The sequence below is a fragment of the Nipponia nippon genome, unplaced genomic scaffold, assembly GCF_047370975.1.
Source record: "Nipponia nippon isolate SJK-2023a ecotype South Korea unplaced genomic scaffold, ASM4737097v1 scaffold_2, whole genome shotgun sequence".
In the NCBI taxonomy this organism is placed as follows: Eukaryota; Metazoa; Chordata; class Aves; order Pelecaniformes; family Threskiornithidae; genus Nipponia; species Nipponia nippon.
In genome coordinates this window covers 32,032,178-32,052,434 of record NW_028262336.1, presented here as the reverse complement: position 1 = coordinate 32,052,434, position 20,257 = coordinate 32,032,178, and the positions used below count along the sequence as shown (strand labels likewise).

General features: G+C 37.6%; 1 protein-coding gene across 3 annotated transcripts in view; it reads right to left on the bottom strand.

Annotated features, from left to right (window-relative positions):
* SIM2 (SIM bHLH transcription factor 2) overlaps positions 1–20,257 on the bottom strand; it is a 62,794-nt gene that overhangs the window by 29,823 nt on the left and 12,714 nt on the right. For all 3 annotated transcript variants that reach the window (XR_015704812.1, XM_087757969.1, XM_087757970.1), the window contains 2 exons: positions 19,697–19,786; positions 13,064–13,172 (listed from right to left, as the gene is read on the bottom strand). Coding sequence is in view for 2 of the 3 variants with exons in the window: in XM_087757969.1 (XP_087614095.1) it covers positions 13,064–13,172; positions 19,697–19,786 (199 nt within the window). In the remaining variant the exon portion in view is untranslated. The remainder of the gene's footprint in view (positions 1–13,063; positions 13,173–19,696; positions 19,787–20,257) is intronic.

The window sequence follows — 20,257 nt, the reverse complement described above, 5'->3', positions numbered from 1 at the left end:
TGCCTACTGGGAATAAAACTATCTCCAGACCTGATCAAGAGACTGCAAAATACAAAGGAGCAGTAAGACTGAAACCCTCACATAAAGAATCTAGATGTGCAAGACTGTGAACAGTGTGAATTAGTATTCATATTAACTGATACCTTTGCCAGTGTGACTCCCCAATACCCCTGAAAGTAGCAGAAGGGGGTAGCAAAGCAAAAAAGAACCGAAGTAAATTTGTAATTGTAAAGCTGATTGGGAAATAAAGAGCCCTGGTATCCTGCTGGATGCTAACACATCCATCAATATAATGCAAAACTTAAAATATCACATCCAGGCTGTACCTGATGCAATTAAGATGGTCTACTCTGATGAAGAGAATATAGGAAGAAAATGAGGTACTTAAATGTTTAGTAAGCAAAGAGGGAGACGCTGAATATTCAAATAGGAGAAATCAGATGAGCTGTGAGAAGAGTGCTTACTAATGCATGCTGTCCTGCTGCAGAGGTTAATCACAAAATTGTGAGGAGATAGTAGGCATGAAAGCTCAGTTTTAAAGCAGGAAAAAAGACTATAGGATAAATAGCCAGCACATGCTGTAAAGGCAGAATGGCTGGAGATGTCCAGGGATGTACCAAAAGTCTCAAATTAGGGAAGACTGAAAAACAGTAAATGTAAAATAAGCACTTCAGGCTTAAGTAAGAGGTGTATGTATCCGATTATTCTTAAGAGTTAAGTGATTTTATCTATCAGAATTAAGTTTTGAAAAACTGCAAAAATATAACAACATAAAGCATCTAGACCTAGTAATGTAATTATTGATATCACTAGTGTTCTTTCAGGCAAACATGCAAGCACAGCACATATAAATAATGGAAAGAATCTTAGGCTACCAAGAAGGTAAAAGAGGTTTGAAACAGAGAGGAAACCAATCAAGTGCTACCAGTTCTTAAGTAGTTAAAGGCTGAGAGAACTGTGAGTTAAGCACATCTGTATGAAACTTAAGAGAGCGAATAATGAACAGAAAAATGTTATGACTGAACCAGGATATAAGAAACACTGAAGGAAAACACCTTTCTTAATTATTAGAGAATATTCATACCATCTAATAACTGAAGCTTAACCACTGTATTTAATTATATAAATGCATCACTGTGATGTTAACACCTTTCCTTTAAGTGTTAACAAAATGTTAAAAATCTACATATACACTATGTTTGTTATAGAGAAAAGATGAAACCAACAGGTTGCAGACATCAGCTAATGAAGGACGAGAAACAAAATGCTACTGAGTAGACCAGAAAGTCTTACAGAGATGTTCCAGCTGAGTTAACACAAAAAAAACCATATTAATAACAATCTTTGTTGGTTTTTGTCTTCCATATGTATCACAGAAGAAAAATTAATCCATTCAAACCCTATAGATATTGATAACTACATATTGCTCAGCTTTGGTTTTAGTTTGTTTTTTGTTTTTTTTTTTTCCTTTTATGAAAATGGAGAATAAGAAATAAAACCAGATCCAATGTGAAGATGTTTTCATCTCTAACAAAAGAAACCCCATTTCTCTGCATGAGGATGTACTTCATATTATTATTAGTGATAATGATTAAAAGAACACTATTACAGCACTGTAATCTCCATGTATGTACTCTGTGTGTGTTTGTAACTTGATGTATTTACAAAACAGCATTTTTAGAGCTGCAAAAAACAAAGGAGACTTCATTAAGTATAGCAATGTCTCCCATGGTAAACTGTACTTTCCAACTGCGCCTTCACACCACCTGGAACTGAAACAACGGTATCTTCACACAGTGTAGTATGGAGGATATTTTAGATTGGAGTAAATTCACATTTGTTGCTGCAGGAGGTATTATATATTACATTGCCCCATTGACTACAGCTTCCAGAAGCAAGCTGAAAAACTGGGAAACTGACAATAAGCTGAATAGAATAGAATAGAATAGAATAGAATAGAATAGAACAGAACAGAACAGAACAGAATAGAATAGAACAGAACAGAACAGAACAGAACAGAATAGAATAGACTATTTCTGTTGGAAGGGACCTACAATGATCTCCTAGTCCAACTGCCTGACCACTTCAGGGCTGACCAAAAGTTAAAATATGTTATTAAGGGCATTGTCCAAATGCCTCTTAAACAGTGGCAGGTTTGGGGCATTGACCTCCTCTCTAGGAAGCCCGTTCCAGTGTTTGACCACCCTCTCGGTAAAGAAATGTTTCCTGATGTCAAGTCTGAACCTCCCCTGGGGCAGCTTTGAACCATTCCCACACGTCCTGTCACTGGATACCAGGGAGAAGAGCTCAGCACCTCCCTCTCCACTCCCCCTCCTCAGGAAGCATAGAGAGCAATGAGGTCCCCCCTCAGCCTCCTTTTCTCCAAACTGGACAAACCCAGATTCCTCAGCTGCTCCTCACAGGACATGCCTTGCAGCCCTTTCACCAGCTTTGTTGCCCTCCTCTGGATGCATTCAAGGACCTTAACATCCTTCTTAAATTGTGGGGCTGAGAACTTCACACAGTACTCAAGGTGAGGCCACCTCAATGCTAAATGCAGTGGGATAAACACCTCTTTTGACTGGCTGGTTATACTGTGTTTGATGCACCTCAGAATGTGGTTTGCCCTCTTGGCTGCCAGTAAGGACTCAGCTTAGCATCAACCAGCACCCTCAGATCCCTTTCTGCAGGGCTGCTCTCCAGCCACTCCTTTCCCAGCCACGTGAGGTTTCAAAAAACTGAGCAGTCACCACAAGGAAATGGCAAATTTTGCTGCAACTCATGCTAAATTTTACTGTTGTTGTATCTCTTGCTCAGCACCATTTCTTTCAAATACCTACTACTCCAGCAAGTCCACCACATATGACAAAATTTGTCAAGTATCTTGAAAGGCTCTGATGATAGCTTCCTGAAAAGCGGAACAACCATCTTAGTACAGCTTTTAACATTTCCCAGAATTTATTGACATTATGTTTATCTACTACAGGAATTAGAGATGAAAAGCAGAGCTTTAGCGTTCTTTCTAAATGTTTACCCTCCCATTTTTGGTATAGTGCTTTTCTTTATCCAGTTATGTGGAACACAATCACAGGCCTATTTTCTATTCCAGCTACTTCCAATATTTGTTATAAGTTGGATTTACTTATGATAGCAAATTTCTGATTTTGTTTGCCCTGTTTCAATGTTTAACATTTGAAAGTGATTGTCCTCTCCCTACTGCTCCACAAGCTTTTATCGAAATCTTTTTAAGAATGACCTGTGAGACTCTCAGTTTTTATCCTGGAATTCCAGTTTTCCATTTTTCCGCAGCTGGGTGATTGGTGATAGTTGGAAATAAAAACTGATGCAAGTAAAATACTAGTTTTGATCAACATAATTATATACTTGGAGCAGATTTCTCTGTCTTTTCTGATGCTCTTCTTTGGAAGGGTGTAACTGAGGCTATTGAGATCCCAAGTTTTTCAATATGTCTAGTAGCACATATTTTAATAAAATTGAGGTATCATTTATAATGACTTTTATAGGGGGAGGCACTGCAAGTCAGAGTCCATATCCATGTCCAAGATGTCAGTTTCAAATGCATCACTGTTTATTTTTTAGCCAAAGTTCATATTTCGCTTATCAGATTCAGAGAAGTTTTTCTATTCTACTAATATATTACTATATTGCCTGGTCATCTTACAGAGGCTCCCTCCCTGAAGCACTGCTGCAATGTAGTTTAGTAGATTCAGTAAAAGCTATAAATAAAGCAGAGAGTAAATGGCTTCATTCAAATCCCAACACAAACTTATCCATATGTTAACATCCTCACAGAGCTGAAACATAGCAACTTGTGAATGAGAACATAGAAAAACATTGCTGTCTATGGACATACAGAAGATGTATTTCTTTCTCACAGCACTGAGTACCATTTCTACAAAGTATGCCTTCTCCATTAATCCCTTTTCTTTTCTTAGTTCAGTACACCACGCGATACAGTTTGACTGCAAGCACTAGTCAAGAAGAAAATAGCCTGTTTATATTTTACAGATTTGTATTTTCTTACTCTCATAAACAGAATAAATGTCATGGTAAAGAAAATGAGTCTTGCTATTTTGGATAAAGAATTTGTGCATTTGTTCACTCATATTGCACATGACTGCCAAACAGGATTCTCCAAGTATTTCTGTGAAATTATGGTTAGCTTTATGGAAGCCAGAATTGTCCATCCCTGGGGGTGCAACTATGAAATCCATCTTTGCTTTCAACTCCATCTTTCATCTCTTTTGAAAAAAAAAACAGTCACAAAATTCTGTGGTTTTCATGCTGCTTGCACAGTGGACTGAGAAAAAAGATCACCATAGTTTTTTCTACAGCTTCACCTCTCATGCCTTTATTTTCTCTAAGGTAAAAGCTACTATTTTATATCTCTTACCCAAAGCTCCCAAGTTTTGACATTAGCACAATATGGCATTGGTTTGTTGAAGAACCACTTTGTAAATTAATATACATCAGCATGCAAACTACACACTGCTGCACCATGTGCTGTTTTAAGAATGTATGTCTGATCTGTCACTACAAAAGACACAAAGCAGCATTAAAACTGGGAGCTCTTGACACAGCTAGTGATTCATATTCGCTCTACATGGCAGCTTGGGTGCCATGTCAAATTTCAGCTATAGTGTAGGAGATGAAAACTATTCTCAAAGGGCACATTTAGACCAAAGCACTGTTGTGCCCAAGGTCACCTGCTTCTACCTTCCCTCCCATCCGACTTGTGCAGAGACACATGCTTGCCTCAAGGGAGTGCATTCCTCTGGAGACAAGGCACGTATGTGTGATAAGCTGCGCTCCATGTCCCTGCTGGACTGTTTACAGGGTGGAAACACAGATACCACAAGTTCATGTCTGGATAACGCTTTACTGCCCATCCCCCAAACACTCTGCATATTTTTGCCCTTTCAGTTGGTTATTTTCATCTTACCTCCTCTACACTATAAAGTCGCACATGTTCTACTCTTATTCTTGTGTAATCTGCAAAGCATCTGGGTCCCACACAGCACATTGCTGACTAAAAGAGCATGCGAGTATCTTGGCTAGTCTCTTGTGAGCATAACAAGGCTATAGCTTTTGTGAGACACAGGAGAGAGAATGCCAAACTTCTATTCCTTAATTCTGAATTAGGGTGACACCAACTTCTAGAACAAAAAAGAGGCAAAAGCACTGTAGGGCACATGCAAAAGAGATGCTTGCGTTAATAGCACACACAGTTTTAAGGTAGTCCTTGAAGCTGGGAATCCAGGACAGACCAACAGGGCCAGTGTGAGAAGGGACTTGCAAATGCCTTTGGTGGACTTTCCTCATGACAGGAAAGCAGGTCTGGAGCCTGTTCAGGAGCAGGCCTGGAGGTGAGATAGTGGAAAATGAGGAGTCAGACCTGTATGCCTGGTGCATACTGACCATCTTTATCGCTATGCCAGAAAGAACAGTGCAAAAGCGAGGTTGTGACTAGAACTAGTCTGCAAAGTGAAATACTGCACGCAAAGGGATGTATGAAAACAACATTTCCCTGTCCTTCCTTGGTATGTGTGGTCAAAACTGATTTCAAGTAAGAGAGAAGAAATAAAACAGTTGTTTGTTAGACATACTTTCCCTTCTCCCTATTACACTGCAGCATCATATATACACATGCATGTTACAGGCTTAAGTATTTGAGAATACTCATCTTTTTAGCAAATGCGTGGCACCAGTTGAATGATAAAATATAAAATATAAATGGATTATATGGCAAAATCGCAAAGTATATGTATAGAAAGAGCAAGTTGTTCCTCCCTATTTGGACAGTTTGTTCTGTGTCCTGACTGTATTCAGAATCCTGTCAGTGCTGCAGAGGGTATATTGTCTCTATTATAATTTCTGTCATCCAAACTCAGACATTTGCTAGTGTTTGCCCAAATTTTCCTTCGCTCCTGTAAGGGATGCTTCCAAACTTTTCTTAGAGAGGAAACGCAACAGAGCACTAGGCAGAAAGGAAAAGGATAGCTTTTGCAGTCCGAGACACTCTGCTCTCTTTGGTATATTTTACTGTTAATTACCAATGAAAAAAAGATTTTTTAATGGGGTTCCAGCAGTCTGCCCTCTTTTCCACTTTTGTACATCCAAAATAATAACAATATTTTCTAGGTTTCTCAAGTTGAAAATAACATTAACAAACAGTAGTAAAAGGATCATCATGTTAAACCGTTATCTTTCAATAACTGTTCTCCTATAAAATCTTTTAAAATTAATTAAAACAAAAATTCCTATCGACACTTGTCTTTTGCATATGTACTACTAGAAAAGTTTCTTTAAAACTTAATGTAAGAAAAATCTTTCCAGATGTACAATTTTCTGTTCCCTTCTTTTAATATCGAACAAAATGTATGTAGGGAAGATGTTCTTCCTTGAGAGGAAAAGCATGCACTGGCATTTACTTCTTAGCTGACTGAAATGGTGCCCTTAAAGAATCAACTAGAGTGGAGAAAGCCTGAAACAATGTATTCCATATTCCTTGTGTAACTTACATTAGGCTTATAACTAATCATATAAGAATTATCCAGTCAGCAGACAACTGGAAAGTCAACAATAACTACAGTATTCCTCTTTCCCTTTGTCTGCTCTGGGGAATGTTGATAAACTTGCTTTTAGTACACCATGCCTTGGTGTGCAAGTCAGCAAAAGTTGGGATGCTATAGATGTTTTAAAGGATTAAAATCTCAGAAAAAGCATATGAAACCAACAAAAGACACACAATGTCTGACTCCAGCTACACACATGGAAGAGCAGCACACAATGCTGAATCCCTCACAGCATTGCTTAATTTCTTGTGTCAGTTAACCTGCAGTGCAAATATCTCTTATTTCACTTGCTTGCTTGCTTGTGTTCAGCTGCAATGATGACAGATGGACTGAGTAGTCATACCCAGCTTTCACTACCCTGATTATTTCACACAAAAATTTCCTTCTTTATTCTTATAGATATGGTTCAGGAGGTACAGCATTTCCCCACAACCTCCAGATGGTTTACTAAGTGTTACTATCCTGCTACAAGCCTAACTCTCTGTGCTGCTAACTGTTAAAGAAAATTTTCTGCAAAAATGGTTCATACAGACACACTTTTGACAGCAACATCATTTGAGGGCTTAAGGTCCCGGACTTATCGTAGCATATGCATCCCAGCTTGCATCAGTATGTTGTTTCCTTTAAAGAGCATGCTAGGGGGAGCTGGGTGTAGTCAATAATCCTGGTGCAGTCCTCAACCTTCTGTCCCTGAAAGCCAGCCACTATTTCAGACACATTCAAAATGCTTATCACCTCTGGACAAGGCACTTTGTAACAGTCGCTTCACAAACCTCTGCCAGCATTGTAGCCCCTACCATGCTAGTACCAAAATGCTTTGCTGCTGAGCTGTAGCAGCTTAGACTTACTAGCCTGACAAGACATTTAGTTTTGTGCTATATGTGAGGTGAGAAAAGGGGCAAGCTCCTCACATGCCTCCATGAAGTTCTGGAGCTATTGTTGGCTAGGCAGAATTTTGCATGGCACCACAGCCACAACCTACTAGGTCTCCTGCACTAAGCAGGGGAGATACGCAGCATGCACTGAGTCTCTACAGTCAGTCATAAACGTAACCTCGCAGCCTTCCAAGATTCAGAAACTACTGTTACCTCATCATCCCCACATTTTGGAGCCCAGCCATCCTGCTGGATGACTACCTTCTGCCCCAGAAGGCAAATCTCATCCAGTGGACCCAGTTTGTTAGTTCCACTGCTTGAAGAAACAGAAAAGAAAAGCTTTCAGAGCTGTAAGTGCTCAAGGAAAGACAGCATGCATCAAAACCACTTCTCTACATCCTAAGAAATCAGTTTCTCAGCCCTACACCATGAAACAATTCCCACATTCCTGTTAGTTAAGTGTTGCATGTCTTAGGATAGAGGCCCAGGAATCTTGATATCAGCCTATGCAACAGATACAGGTGGTACAGGGAGTGCAAAACTGAAGTGTAAGGCTTCACAGGTACAAAACTAAGCCAGAACACACTAAAATGCTGCAGACCAGAAAAACATTAAGCAACATTTGGAAAGGCATGAAGGGTCAGTGAAGTCATCTGAGATCTGAGCACGGCCAGTACACATCATTTAGAAAAGATACCAAATTATTCTCTTTTTTCTTTTTTTTTTCTTTTTCTGCTAGTCCATCCCAGTTGAATATAATTGATTCATTTTGTTACAATTGGTGCAAAGTTGGCCTAAAGACTCATGTGAGGTGATTTGCTGAGGCATACCCCACCTTTAATGTGTATGTGAGAGAGATCATTCTTTTTCCCCACCCCAGTTACCCTCAGAAAGAGGGTCCAGCTGTTGGCTTCTTTCATAGCAAGGGATCAGTACATATTGCTTTACATTTTCAAAGCTGGTCGTGCAAGTAAAAAGGCAGCTTAAAGACTTTGTAAGTTAAAGCTTATTTTCTCCAAAACCTCCACAGATCATGGGGCTTATGGCTTTCATTGAGTCATAGCTTGTAGACTTTAAGGCCAGAAAGGAGCATTAGATCATAGGTGTAACTTCATTAAACTTCAGGCAGTTACTCCTGTGCTGAGCTCAGTAACTTCTGTTTGCCTAAAGTGTATCTTCTATAAAGCCATGCAGCCTTGATCTGAAGACATCAAAAGAGGAAGAAACCACTGCTTCCCTCGGTATTTTGTTCCTGTGGTTAATCAAACTCCTCGTTATAAATGTATGCATTATTCTAATTTGAGCTTTTGTGGTTTCAGTTCACAGACATTGGTTCTTGATATGTTTTTTTTCTTCTAAAACAGTCCTTTAGTTCCCAGTATTTTCTTCCCTTGGAAGTATGCACACACAGTAATCAAGTCACCTCCCAATCTTCTTTTTGATAAACCAAACAGATGGTGTTCTTTAATCTCTCATTATAAGCCTTTCCAGTCCTTCATTCATTTTTGTGGCTCTCTTCTGTACTTTCTCCAATTTGCCTTTTTTTTTTTTAAAGTGGACAACAGAATTATACAGAAAAATCCAGTGTCCATTTCACTAATACTTTATAAAGAATGCAATTCTTCATCCTTGCTATTCCTGTTCACTATTCCTCTGCTTACATGCACAGGGATTTTCCATTACCCCTTTTTGCCACAGCTTCACAACATGAGCTCGAACCGAGCTGTTTGTCCGTCACGACCTTTAGATGCTTCTCAGAGTTGCTGCCTTCCAGTTTCTTGTCCCAAAAGCTTTCCTTACCAAAACCTGCTGTAGCACTGTATTGGACTTATCTAAAGAGTGATGACACAACAGCGAGTTCACCAACATCCGTTTCCCCAATTTTTATTACATTTAATATTGCTATGAAGTCCCAGCTTCTGGAAGCACGTGATTATTCAAGAATTCTCACTGTCTTTTAAAAAAACAAAGTATCTACCCTGTATGTTTGAAGATGTGCCTTGTTGTACCTGAAACATCAGGAAGTCCAGGGCAAACTTAAAAAATTAAAAAGTTATAATTTAAGAAGGCTTATGCCTTTTCAACTAATATATAATTTTTTTAGTACCAGGCTGAGAAATCTGAAGAAAAACAATGTGACAGTGAGCATTATATAAAGAAATCCACACTATGTCTGATTTTATGCAGAGAGCAATAATTTGCATTTCCCTGAGAAATAAAACTCATGCAAATAAGATTTCTAGAGCTCGACAGCTGCAAGGCTTCTAAATTTCTCATGTTGCTTGGTCCTTCAGAAAAGCTTCTATGGAACTGATGAAGCACTGGAAATGCAAGAGAAGGTTTGAAGAGAATAATGAAGGAAAATGAAGATGATGAAAAGCAAACGAAGAAATAAATAAGGGGATAGCATCCAAATTTACAAAGACTGTAAAACTGGAGGTCAAAAATCATCTGTACTCTGGGTTATTCAATACCAGTAACAGAATACCACAAAGTATAGATATGTATGTTCACATTTGTGATTTTATTTCTGTCATAACAGATCTTACCCAGCTACAACTGCTGAAATAGCAACTGAACTTAAAAATGTATACACGTATCTGAGAATTAGCTGAAAAACACATCTTGAGCCAGTAAAGTTACATGAGCCAAGCTGTAAATTTATGTTATGAAAGTCTGTGTCTGCAGTGCAATATTGATTTTACTCCTGAATAATACCACAGATTGGAGAGATCTATAAGATAATGAAGTTATAAAAGCAAAGTTTTTATTTGACTCAGTGACTTGATGATTCAGATGTGTTTTAAAAGATTAAAAGAGATAAAATCGAACTGAAATGACAAGAAATGCTCTTTTAAAAGTCTGTTTACCTTTTTATTGGAAAATAAAGCCACTTTCACTCAACTTCCCTCTGTCCTAAGTTATTTGTAGAACTCCATGTTTTATTTAAATATTCAAAATATCTACGAAGATACAGACAGGAGTTGCTTCATTCCTGACATTTATTAAATAGGTTTCAGGGCTTCACTGAAGAAAAATAGGAAACCTGTTTTGATTTCTGTAGGCCAGATAGTTTCAGGTTATACCTCAAGATATATACGTATAAAATATATACACTGAAGAAAAGGGAATTACTGGGACAGGGAAGACAAATAAAAAAAAAAATATTTGATCACTCTGTTCATTTTAAAAAGATTTAGCTATGGATTCTGGGTATTTTAATACACCCACTCCATGCATTGTATGGGGAAGAGACATGCAGAAGTAAGATTTGCATAAAATAATCCCTACACAAACCAGAACACGGCTTAACTCCTTTATTTATCTTCTCCAAGTCTAGGAATCTGATTTTGAGGTTTTTATCAATTTCCTCTTAAAATACAAAATTTTAAACAGAACAAAACATATGCAAATGGATCACATTTCAAGGTAAATTTTCCTTTACCTTTGCACTATTGAGAAACCAGAGCTTGATGCTAATAAAAAACAGCATCTATGTAGAATGAGGTAAAGCAAGCTACAGAGAATGAGGCATATATCTGGGGCTAATTATACCATCGGCAGAATTTCAGACCAAAAAAGTTGCAAGTAAACTGAAATTAACAGTTTCATTTGTGTGTAAAGTCTTTTCAAACACAACCAGAGCAGAATTACACTTCACATGTGGTGAGGAGAATTTGTTAAGGAAATCAAGAATTTGACCATAAGTAGCTAAAATGAGAACGACCTGATTGTTTCAGAAAACAGATGCTAATAGGCAAGATAAGCATCCAGAGACATCCAAATGTAAGCAAGAAACAGGCACTACCTAGTTCTGAACAAAAAAAAGAAACCCTTCTGGAACTGCAGTACTAGTGTGCTGTCTCACTGCTTCTGGTAAACCAGAGTCATGACACTAAACAGAGAACAGGAAGAGCTGCAGGCTTATTTGCATTTGACATAGAAATTAATTCCAATCAGCCGCCCATGACTTTAAATTTGTAAAAAATTTCCACTTAACAAATTAAAAAAAAAAAAATTGTAACAAAACCAGGAGGTTATTGCCATTGTCGAGACAGTGGGTATAAAACTGGTCTTACTACCAATTCTGGATACCAGCAGAACTGCACAAAAAGTCATGGATTTATACCAGAGTTATCCCCTCTGCTTATCAGGTAAGGTAGGAACGAGGAAAAAAATGTTGTTATTTAAAAAGTGTCAACATTTAAAAAAAAAAAAATCCCTGACAGAGGAATAAGCAAACTACGAAACAGTCAAGTAACAACTAGAATCAGAAGAGTCCAAGCAAAATAAGTTTGTTTTTCAAGACACCAAGGGATACACAAAACAACCCCTTTGGGGAGGAAGAAGAGAGAAGGAGGCTAAGATAGTACTTTCATTTACACCATTCAGAGCAGTACATATGCTTCCAGGAACATTAAACTTCTCTGCATGCAGAGGGTACATGGTTCTGTGCTGATGAAATCACAGCAGTCAGAACTGTGGTGAGATCACCAAGTACAGAAAATGCAGAGGCACCAGAACTGCAAAAAAGATGCCTGATCCTAAACAGAATTGTAGTGCGAACCCAAAGCTCCTCATGCTTTTAGGAGCTGTGCCTTAAGAAGGCCAGTAAAACCTAGCAGGATGTGAACTCCAGCTGATTATGAAATATATGTGAAAGCACATTGTACATGGTGGAGTCAGATTATTTCTGATATTTTAAAGTTCAAAGAATTGCCCCCAAGGAAACAAAAGCTACTGAAGAAAATAGTGCAAAGATGAGCATATCTTTGTTAGTTATATAGTAGTTACAACACTGAAGTAACAACTTAATACACAAAGGATTATGTTAATATTTATGTGTGGTGGCTGAGCACAGCCAGAGTGGACAGTCTGATTCAGACATTCACATAATCAATAAGAGTTCTGCTGTCTTCCCTGACACTGCATCCAGCTTAGCATCATGCTGTATGGGTACGCGTGGGTGAATCATCTGCAGCACACGAACAGGATGTGTGGAGAGGCTTGGCGAATCAGTGATCCAGTATCAAGGCAAGAGGACATTATTTTCCTGGAGAGATCACTTTTTTATGAGAGTTTCTAAATGTAGGTCATTTACAAAACCCATTTTTGCTCTTCCTACAGTGGAGGCTATTAGGTCTGGCTTTTTGTCCAAGCTTCAAATTTAACAGTTGTTTTTAAAACATTAAAAGTATCCTCCTATTTCCCAATTGCCTAATGTATTATTCTTTTTTTTTTTCCACTAAGACCGCATAGCTGCAGCTGTGCACAGCTAGACCGTTGCAACATTCCTCCAACCTCATCAGTGATGACAAAGTAAAAGAGATGAAATGGCCACTGGGCAAAATCTAAAAACCTGTTTAAAACTGCATGGACTCCATGGCATGAAAAGCATTATTTAATCTAAGATACATTGTTCCCTTTACTACAACAAACCAAAATCCTGGGTCACAGTTTCAAGTTCATGCTCCTCCTCCATTCACGTGCATAGCTTCATATCAGATAAATACGAACTTCCCACTTTTGAGCCTAGGGTTGTTACTTTTTTTAGTTTTTCAATGGTAGTTTGGTCACAGATCACGCAAGTACCTTGTAAGAGGTGAGGATGAAGAGGCTGGTGAGCAGTAAGAACAGCTGTCATTTCATCGTGATCGGAAGGATGTATGTACTCATAAATGCTATTACCAGTAAGCTCCACCTGTGAAGAGATATGTAACACATGAAGCAGTGCAGCCGACTATTTTTTTTCCTATCCCAAAAGTGCTCTTAAGTAACCTTCATACACTGCATCTGGGCAACTACACATCATTTTTAAAACATAAGTTGAATGTATCAAAACCATGTTCCAAATTATACCCATTAAACTGAATTAATTCCTTCTTCAGCAGTAACTAATATTATAGGCACTTTTGTGGGAATTTCTAGTGATGATCCGGATACAGAAAAGCTGCTATTAGAGAGAGCTGGCAAATGAAGTGACAAACTAGAGCAGCTGTAGAAATGTTAGATTGCCACAAAACAGGATAAAATCCCTGTGAACTGTATTAATGTCTCTCAAGAAGACAGATATCCAAAAAAATAATGTTTCTACAGGTTCCCAGAAACTATCACCTGCATTCAGCTGGCAGCTCAGCCTTCAGAGCCAAACCACTAGACTTACACAATTCCTTTGTGTCTTTTCAAAGATGATCCACCACACTCAATCCGCAGTAGTGCGAAGGGCTCAGAACAGTAGCCAGTGAATTCAAAAGGCAGACTTCCATAGATTTTCATGGGCATTGGATTGAGCCTTCTCTGCTTTAAGTAAACATGCACAGTAAAGACTAGATCTGTCTTAAATATCTGTGCATTCCCTCTTCTCACTTGAACTTTGTTCGCACAAGAATGTATTTCTGTCTTTCCCACTGTTGTACCCATAATAACTGTTGCACAAAAAAATGAATGGCGCGCACCGTATGTCCTTTTTGCTAACTCTATTTGCCACGTATAAAACTCACCAACAAAAGTCTCCAGATAGATGCAGTAATTGATTTAAGGAGTGAACCAATACTTTGAGCCTGTGTTTTAAATTAGTGTCAGGCTGCCCAATTGTTCAGTGTGGCCTGATGTGCCTTGGGCCCCTAAGATCAGAGACAGCTGAGAGGTGAAGTAATTTAACCTATTATTCTGAGCCAATCCTACTGATTTGCTAAGATGTGCGAGTTGCCTTTTCTTTGGAATAAATGAAGTTGCCTACCCCACAAAGCAATCTTTTTCTGAAAATGTTTCTCATCGTTCCATTTTCTGCATTATTCATGGAATGTCTCTTCCCAAGACTATGCAAACTAACTTTTTTCTAGCCATCTATTCCCCACTGCTTCTTTCCAGCAACCCCTCCCTGCAAAAACAAAAACACTAACACTGATTTGATATTCTAACCAGAATAAAATTTCACTGTTAAGGAAAAAAAGAGAGAAAGAAAGAGAAAAAAAAGGACAGGAGAGATGGAAAGAGAGAAAAAGAAAGAGAGAAAGAAAGGCAGAGAGAAAGAAGTGAAGAAAGAAAGAGAAAAAGAAAAAGAGAGAGAGGACAAAGGGGGGAAGAGAGAAGGAGAAAGGAAAGGAGGACAAAGGGAGGGGCAGGGAAAGGAAAGGAAAGGAAAGGAAAGGAAAGGAAAGGAAAGGAAAGGAAAGGAAAGGAAAGGAAAGGAAAGGAAAGGAAAGGAAAGGAAAGGAAAGGAAAGGAAAGGAAAGGAAAGGAAAGGAAAGGAAAGGAAAGGAAAGGAAAGGAAAGGAAAGGAAAGGAAAGGAAAGGAAAGGAAAGGAAAGGAAAGGAAAGGAAAGGAAAGGAAAGGAAAGGAAAGGAAAGGAAAGGAAAGGAAAGGAAACGAAAGGAAAGGAAAGGAAAGGAAAGGAAAGGAAAGGAAAGGAAAGGAAAGGAAGCAGATTATCTGTGTTGCTTCATTTATAAAATTTTCTCTAAATGTTCTCCTTAAAAAGCACTAGCTGTTTCTTTTCAGGATTGTAACAGGTGGGGACCTGTTATAGTAACATCCCATATTCAAGCTTAGTGGCGGGGGAGGAAGGAGAATATACAATCTCACTGTGAGTCATGCTTCTCAATGCTTCTGTTTGTTTTGAATTACACGGGGAAAAATACATTGTAAATAGCTATCTCCCTAAATATCATAATCACCTACAGACACATAAAACCAATTTTAAAAAAAATCTAATAATTCTTACAGTGATGGGCATGTCATTGGCTTGTATGCTAAACCAGAACATGAAAAAAATTATCATTGCAAAAATGTACAGCTGTGATCAGCGTTCAAACCAAAAGGAGTATCACTTATGACCCCGTTCTTACTATTTTATCTCTGGCTAATGGTGATTTTACTGAGGAGTATGTTTTACCTTACATACAGCTCCCAAAAAAAATTGTTCATGGGTGACTATGTGCAAACAATCTCTCCCTTCAATATAAGGACTTTCTTACAAAAACAACACCAACCAAACTGACTAGCAACATCAACTGTAGTAATTCAAAAGATCTTGTTGCAACTCTGCTACTACTGAGTATAATCATAACCACATCAACATGCATCTACTCTCTTACAAAGTGTAACTCAAGGGTATCTCTTGCTTTTCCAAAAGTCACTACCTATTTCAAAAGGACTACTCATGGAAACACACATTTGTTCACAGGATTCACAGGACTGGACCCAAGGTCACAGTTTTATCTAAACCGTAATTTGTATCCCAGGGCTTATATCTAAAATTCAGAACTAAAGTGCTTTGTCAAACTAAGGACTAGTTTTTCTCGTTATACACATAGGAATATTTTCTACTCTGATGTATGCATTTGCAACCCCAGCAAAATCAGCAGGAGGTGAACATACAACACTGAAACCAAAATTGACTGTAAAAATGCAAGTGGAAACATAAAGCCGTCAGCAAAGAGATGGGGGCTATGTAGGAGTCAAATAACCAAAATATGTATACATAATTTTGAAACTGACCACAGTCTCCTGCTACGCATAGTGCATGCATGCTATTTTAAAGCCTACAATGAAACACTGAAAACTTAAAAAAATAAATTATATGGTTCAATTCATAAACATTCTAAAATCCCATGCCTCAGGCTTATTAAACCAGCTTCCTCGATGCAGCTTTTTACTATCTGTAAATACCTGCTTACTACCAAATATCGCTGTTTCCTACTAAGAGGGTTTTTATGTGTAACTCAGCTGCACATTTTTTTCCTGCCAAGAAACAATTCATAATAAACACAGAGGACTAAGTAGATGGATTCTAGAGCAAATAATTACATATTTTGCCTTTCATATACTTATTTGATGAAAGTAAAATAAACTCTTGGAAAAGTTCAGATGTTTGTGGTTAAATATTTCAAGACTTATCAAAAGCCAAAGATAAGCTTGGCTCCCTCATGGACCCAGAAAATGGCTGGAATAAGCTCCAGACTTTCAAAATTTTAAAAAAAAAAAATTAAAAAAAAATCTTTCACCATTGTTTCCTAAGAGGATTTTCCTCTCCATTCTGTCTTTGGCCTCTAAGGGGAAAAAATATTTGGGGAATTGAACCTATTTGTTATCCATGGAAAAAAAGAGGCAAGAAATTGGCTCTCTCAGCTAGTACAAGTCAGTTCAACACTGGTCTGAGGCCAGCTGAAATTAAATGGAGGAGGGCATCCTACCCATCAGTATTTACAGTGTTTACTGGTACAGTTGAGAGCAAAGGCAGATTAAAATCCAAACCCACAAATTAAGTGATAAGTCCACAAATGAAGATGTAGCCTTTTCAGAAATATTGTTTCTGATTCTCTGATTCTGCAGACAGAAGTGAGTGAAGTAGTGCTGAAAAACAATCCTTAATGTTGTTTTTAAATTTTAAACTAGCTTAACTACACCAGCCAGTGAAGAGTTATTCAGAAGCTCTAATTTCTTCCTGCTGAAGTTAAATTCAAGATCAACTAGAAGATAAAGCCTACTGTAGTAGGTCTCCAAGAATATCCTGCAAAATATTTTTAAATGGACTTTTTATTTAGTTTAAATATATATTTTAAAATAAATTGCACTTTAACTGGAAATTGATGTGTGGACTAGTTAATTGTCAAATTATTTAATAAAAAGGCCTTTCTATGCACACTCTAAAAGATTTTCTACAATCATCATCACTCTGGTCTCAGCTTGTATTGGCTGGAGCTCTATAAGAGCACTTGTTGAAAATATAGTGTGGGATTATGACTTGGTGAGGGAGACTTGCAGAATTTGCTTCTACAGACCAATCTCATTCTTGTTGATGTCAGTGGCAAAACTCCCAGTGATTTCCAGAGAAGTAGGAACAAGAACTCATTTAGAGCCCTGGGAAGCTTACAGGAATATCCTCGTGTTAATGTATTAATATCCTAGTACATAGGAGTAGCCTAGTATTAATGCTAGTGCTACTTAAAGCAAAACTGTCCCTTCAAAAATAGAACATTGAGAAATAGCAAGAACAGATTAGATGATAAAACAGTACGAGGTGAAAAATCACTGCCTTGTTTAGCTGGGGTTTTGTATTTATAAATAAAAAACTGCGCTGTGAAACTGCTGGAGCACTTAGTGTTCTGAGAATCTAAAACATGCCCTTAAATTTCACTTCCCTCTGTCCTCTCCAATCTGTGGCTTTCTGGGGAGTTCAAGGATACAGCATATTCATTTACAAATCTCTGCTAAAGTGAAATATTGGTGATTTTACTTATTAAACTGACTTCAATAAGCAATATGACCAAATCCTCTAGTTTTCATCAGCACCTCTTGCACTAAGGGTTTATAGATATTTACATGTGCAACGCACATGGAATTCAGTCTGTGCAGAGGGCCATGAGGTCATGAGGGCTAAATATGACTAAAGCCTGTATGACGCTTTCAGTCCCCTCTCCTTGAACGTGGCCAAGTTTGTTTAGTGCCCTACTGATCCCATAGTTCTTTAATTTCACCAGATGACTGGATAATACTGAGACCTACAAGATCTGATGACTTGATATTCCTCAAAAAGAAAGAAAAGAAAGAAACAATTTCTGGACAAAACCTGGAAGATCAGTTAGCACTTATCAAACAGCAAGCAGCACGGGACAATGAAACTCTACTTCAGCAAGGACAGATGGGAACACTCAGTGCTTTGGAATAATTGTACTGACTAAATGAATCTGTTTAAGCAGTCAGCAGTGTGGTAGATCTTTTCAAAAGTTAGGGCGAGAAAAACTTTTAATAATGCTGTTGATTCAGGGTAGAAAATATGGCCATTGTCTAGGAAAGTTTATTCTAAAACAAAGCACTATTTAAAGTAATTTGAACACGCATTAAATGTTATGAAACAACTAATACTATACTGTAACAGACTCAATTGAAAAACTGCTTGAATTAAGAATGTTCCCTGGACATGTTTTTAAAAGTTGGCAGAAAAAAAAGTATCCACACAGAATATTGATTCTTAAAATTACTTTTTCTGAAAGAGATTACAAAAACAGGGATTTAGTTGTCTTTGGATTTGGAAGTGGTGTTTATGAGATTATATACTTGCTTTTTCTAGCTATTTAGAGTTCTATTTTTTTCTTACAGCTACTAATTTTAATATCACTATTATAAACACACATCCAAAGAACTTCATAGTTTTTTGATCAAAAATATTAGTTATTACCAAAGTTAAAGCACACATATTATCTCCATGACTCAGCCCCTTCTCTGTTTATTGGAATAGCCACAGGGCATATTCCCCAGACGTTTTCAGAACACCCTGTGCTCTCTCACCTTCATCTCCTCATTTTTCTTCCCTCTGCTATTAAGTCTTTATTTCACTTTATTTAACTCTGAGAAGTTTTTGAGCTGCAACTGGTTCTGAAGAAACAGTTCTGTTTCTTGCAAGTCTCATCCAGGGCCCAGTGAAATTAATTAGTTTTTCTATTGGACTTCAGCAAGCTTTAGGTCAGGTGCTACCAATGAATTTGTGTAATACGCTTACACACAAAGGTATAGAAGCTTGCACTCTGCAATAAATTCAGACTGTTTGCCCTTGTGCCTATCCCAAGAAGGCAAAAAATTAGAAATGTCCTTCTAAGAAGAAAAACAATAAAAAACCCTTATACTTCTTGTGCAGAACAGTAGTAAACTGAGTTTTATGAGTTCTATCACAACCATATAAAACGCTTTACTGAAAAGACCACTGAGCTGGAAAAACTCAGGAAAAACTACCCTGAATTCCATGTGAACACTCATAAATCTGCCCCCCTTTTCTTTTTTTCCTAAAGCACATTTACCATAAAACTCATGTTCCACATCAGATTTCCTCTGTATTTCATAGCAAGTCTCAATATCTTACACAATCTAAAACATATAGACTTGAATTCTAAACTTTATTTCAGACGTATAGCGTTACCCCACAGGCAACAGGTTTGGGTTTCAAGCTCTGTATATATCTGCAATTTGCAATATCATATTATTTATTACCCTTCTTAAAGGTAATGAGGAGTAAAATACAATGAACAAGAAAAGATATAAAGACAGTCATGATGTGATTGTAAGTAAAGGAAACTTGAATATTTAAGTAAGGCCATTTGTCAGAGAACAAAGTTGAAGCTTCAAATACCCCTAAAAAACGATTACATTATATACATAGCAAGATACTAGTGTTAGGTTCCAAATCCAGTATCCGTATTTAACAGATAGACAGAATAAATCACTCATACCTGAGATAAGCCAAGATGTACAGATGCAGTTTCTGAGATGTACATTATTTTGCCATCTGATGCTACCACGAAAACAAAGCCATCTAAAGTCTGAAAAAGAGAAATATGTAGGGTAAAAAGCAAGCTCTCTGTTTAAATCATTTACACTGAAAAAAATGTTTGAAGTCTTTTGGAGGAAGATTGCTATCCAACTTCAACAGCAGCAAATAGCAGCAAAATTTAAGGAACTGAAACCTTTATCCGATGCTGTTCCTACAAACCCTATGACACACGCACACATTGTGAAATCCAATTCATTCCCCCTACAGATGCTAGCTTTACTGCTTCACTTTAAGTTAACATTCTCCTGTTGATTCTGGTTATTTTAGTACTTAGTACAAATCCTGAGCTATGTGGTACTTAGGGGAAAGTCTAGTACTATGCAAGCCATTTTTTATGGTATAATTGGCAGACACAGCTTACCGCTATTTGCAATATATTTAATGATACCATAAGCAATGCTTTAAATTTCTTTGACTATATTTTTAATAATGACGTTCTGAACAGAGGGCTGTCTGCTAT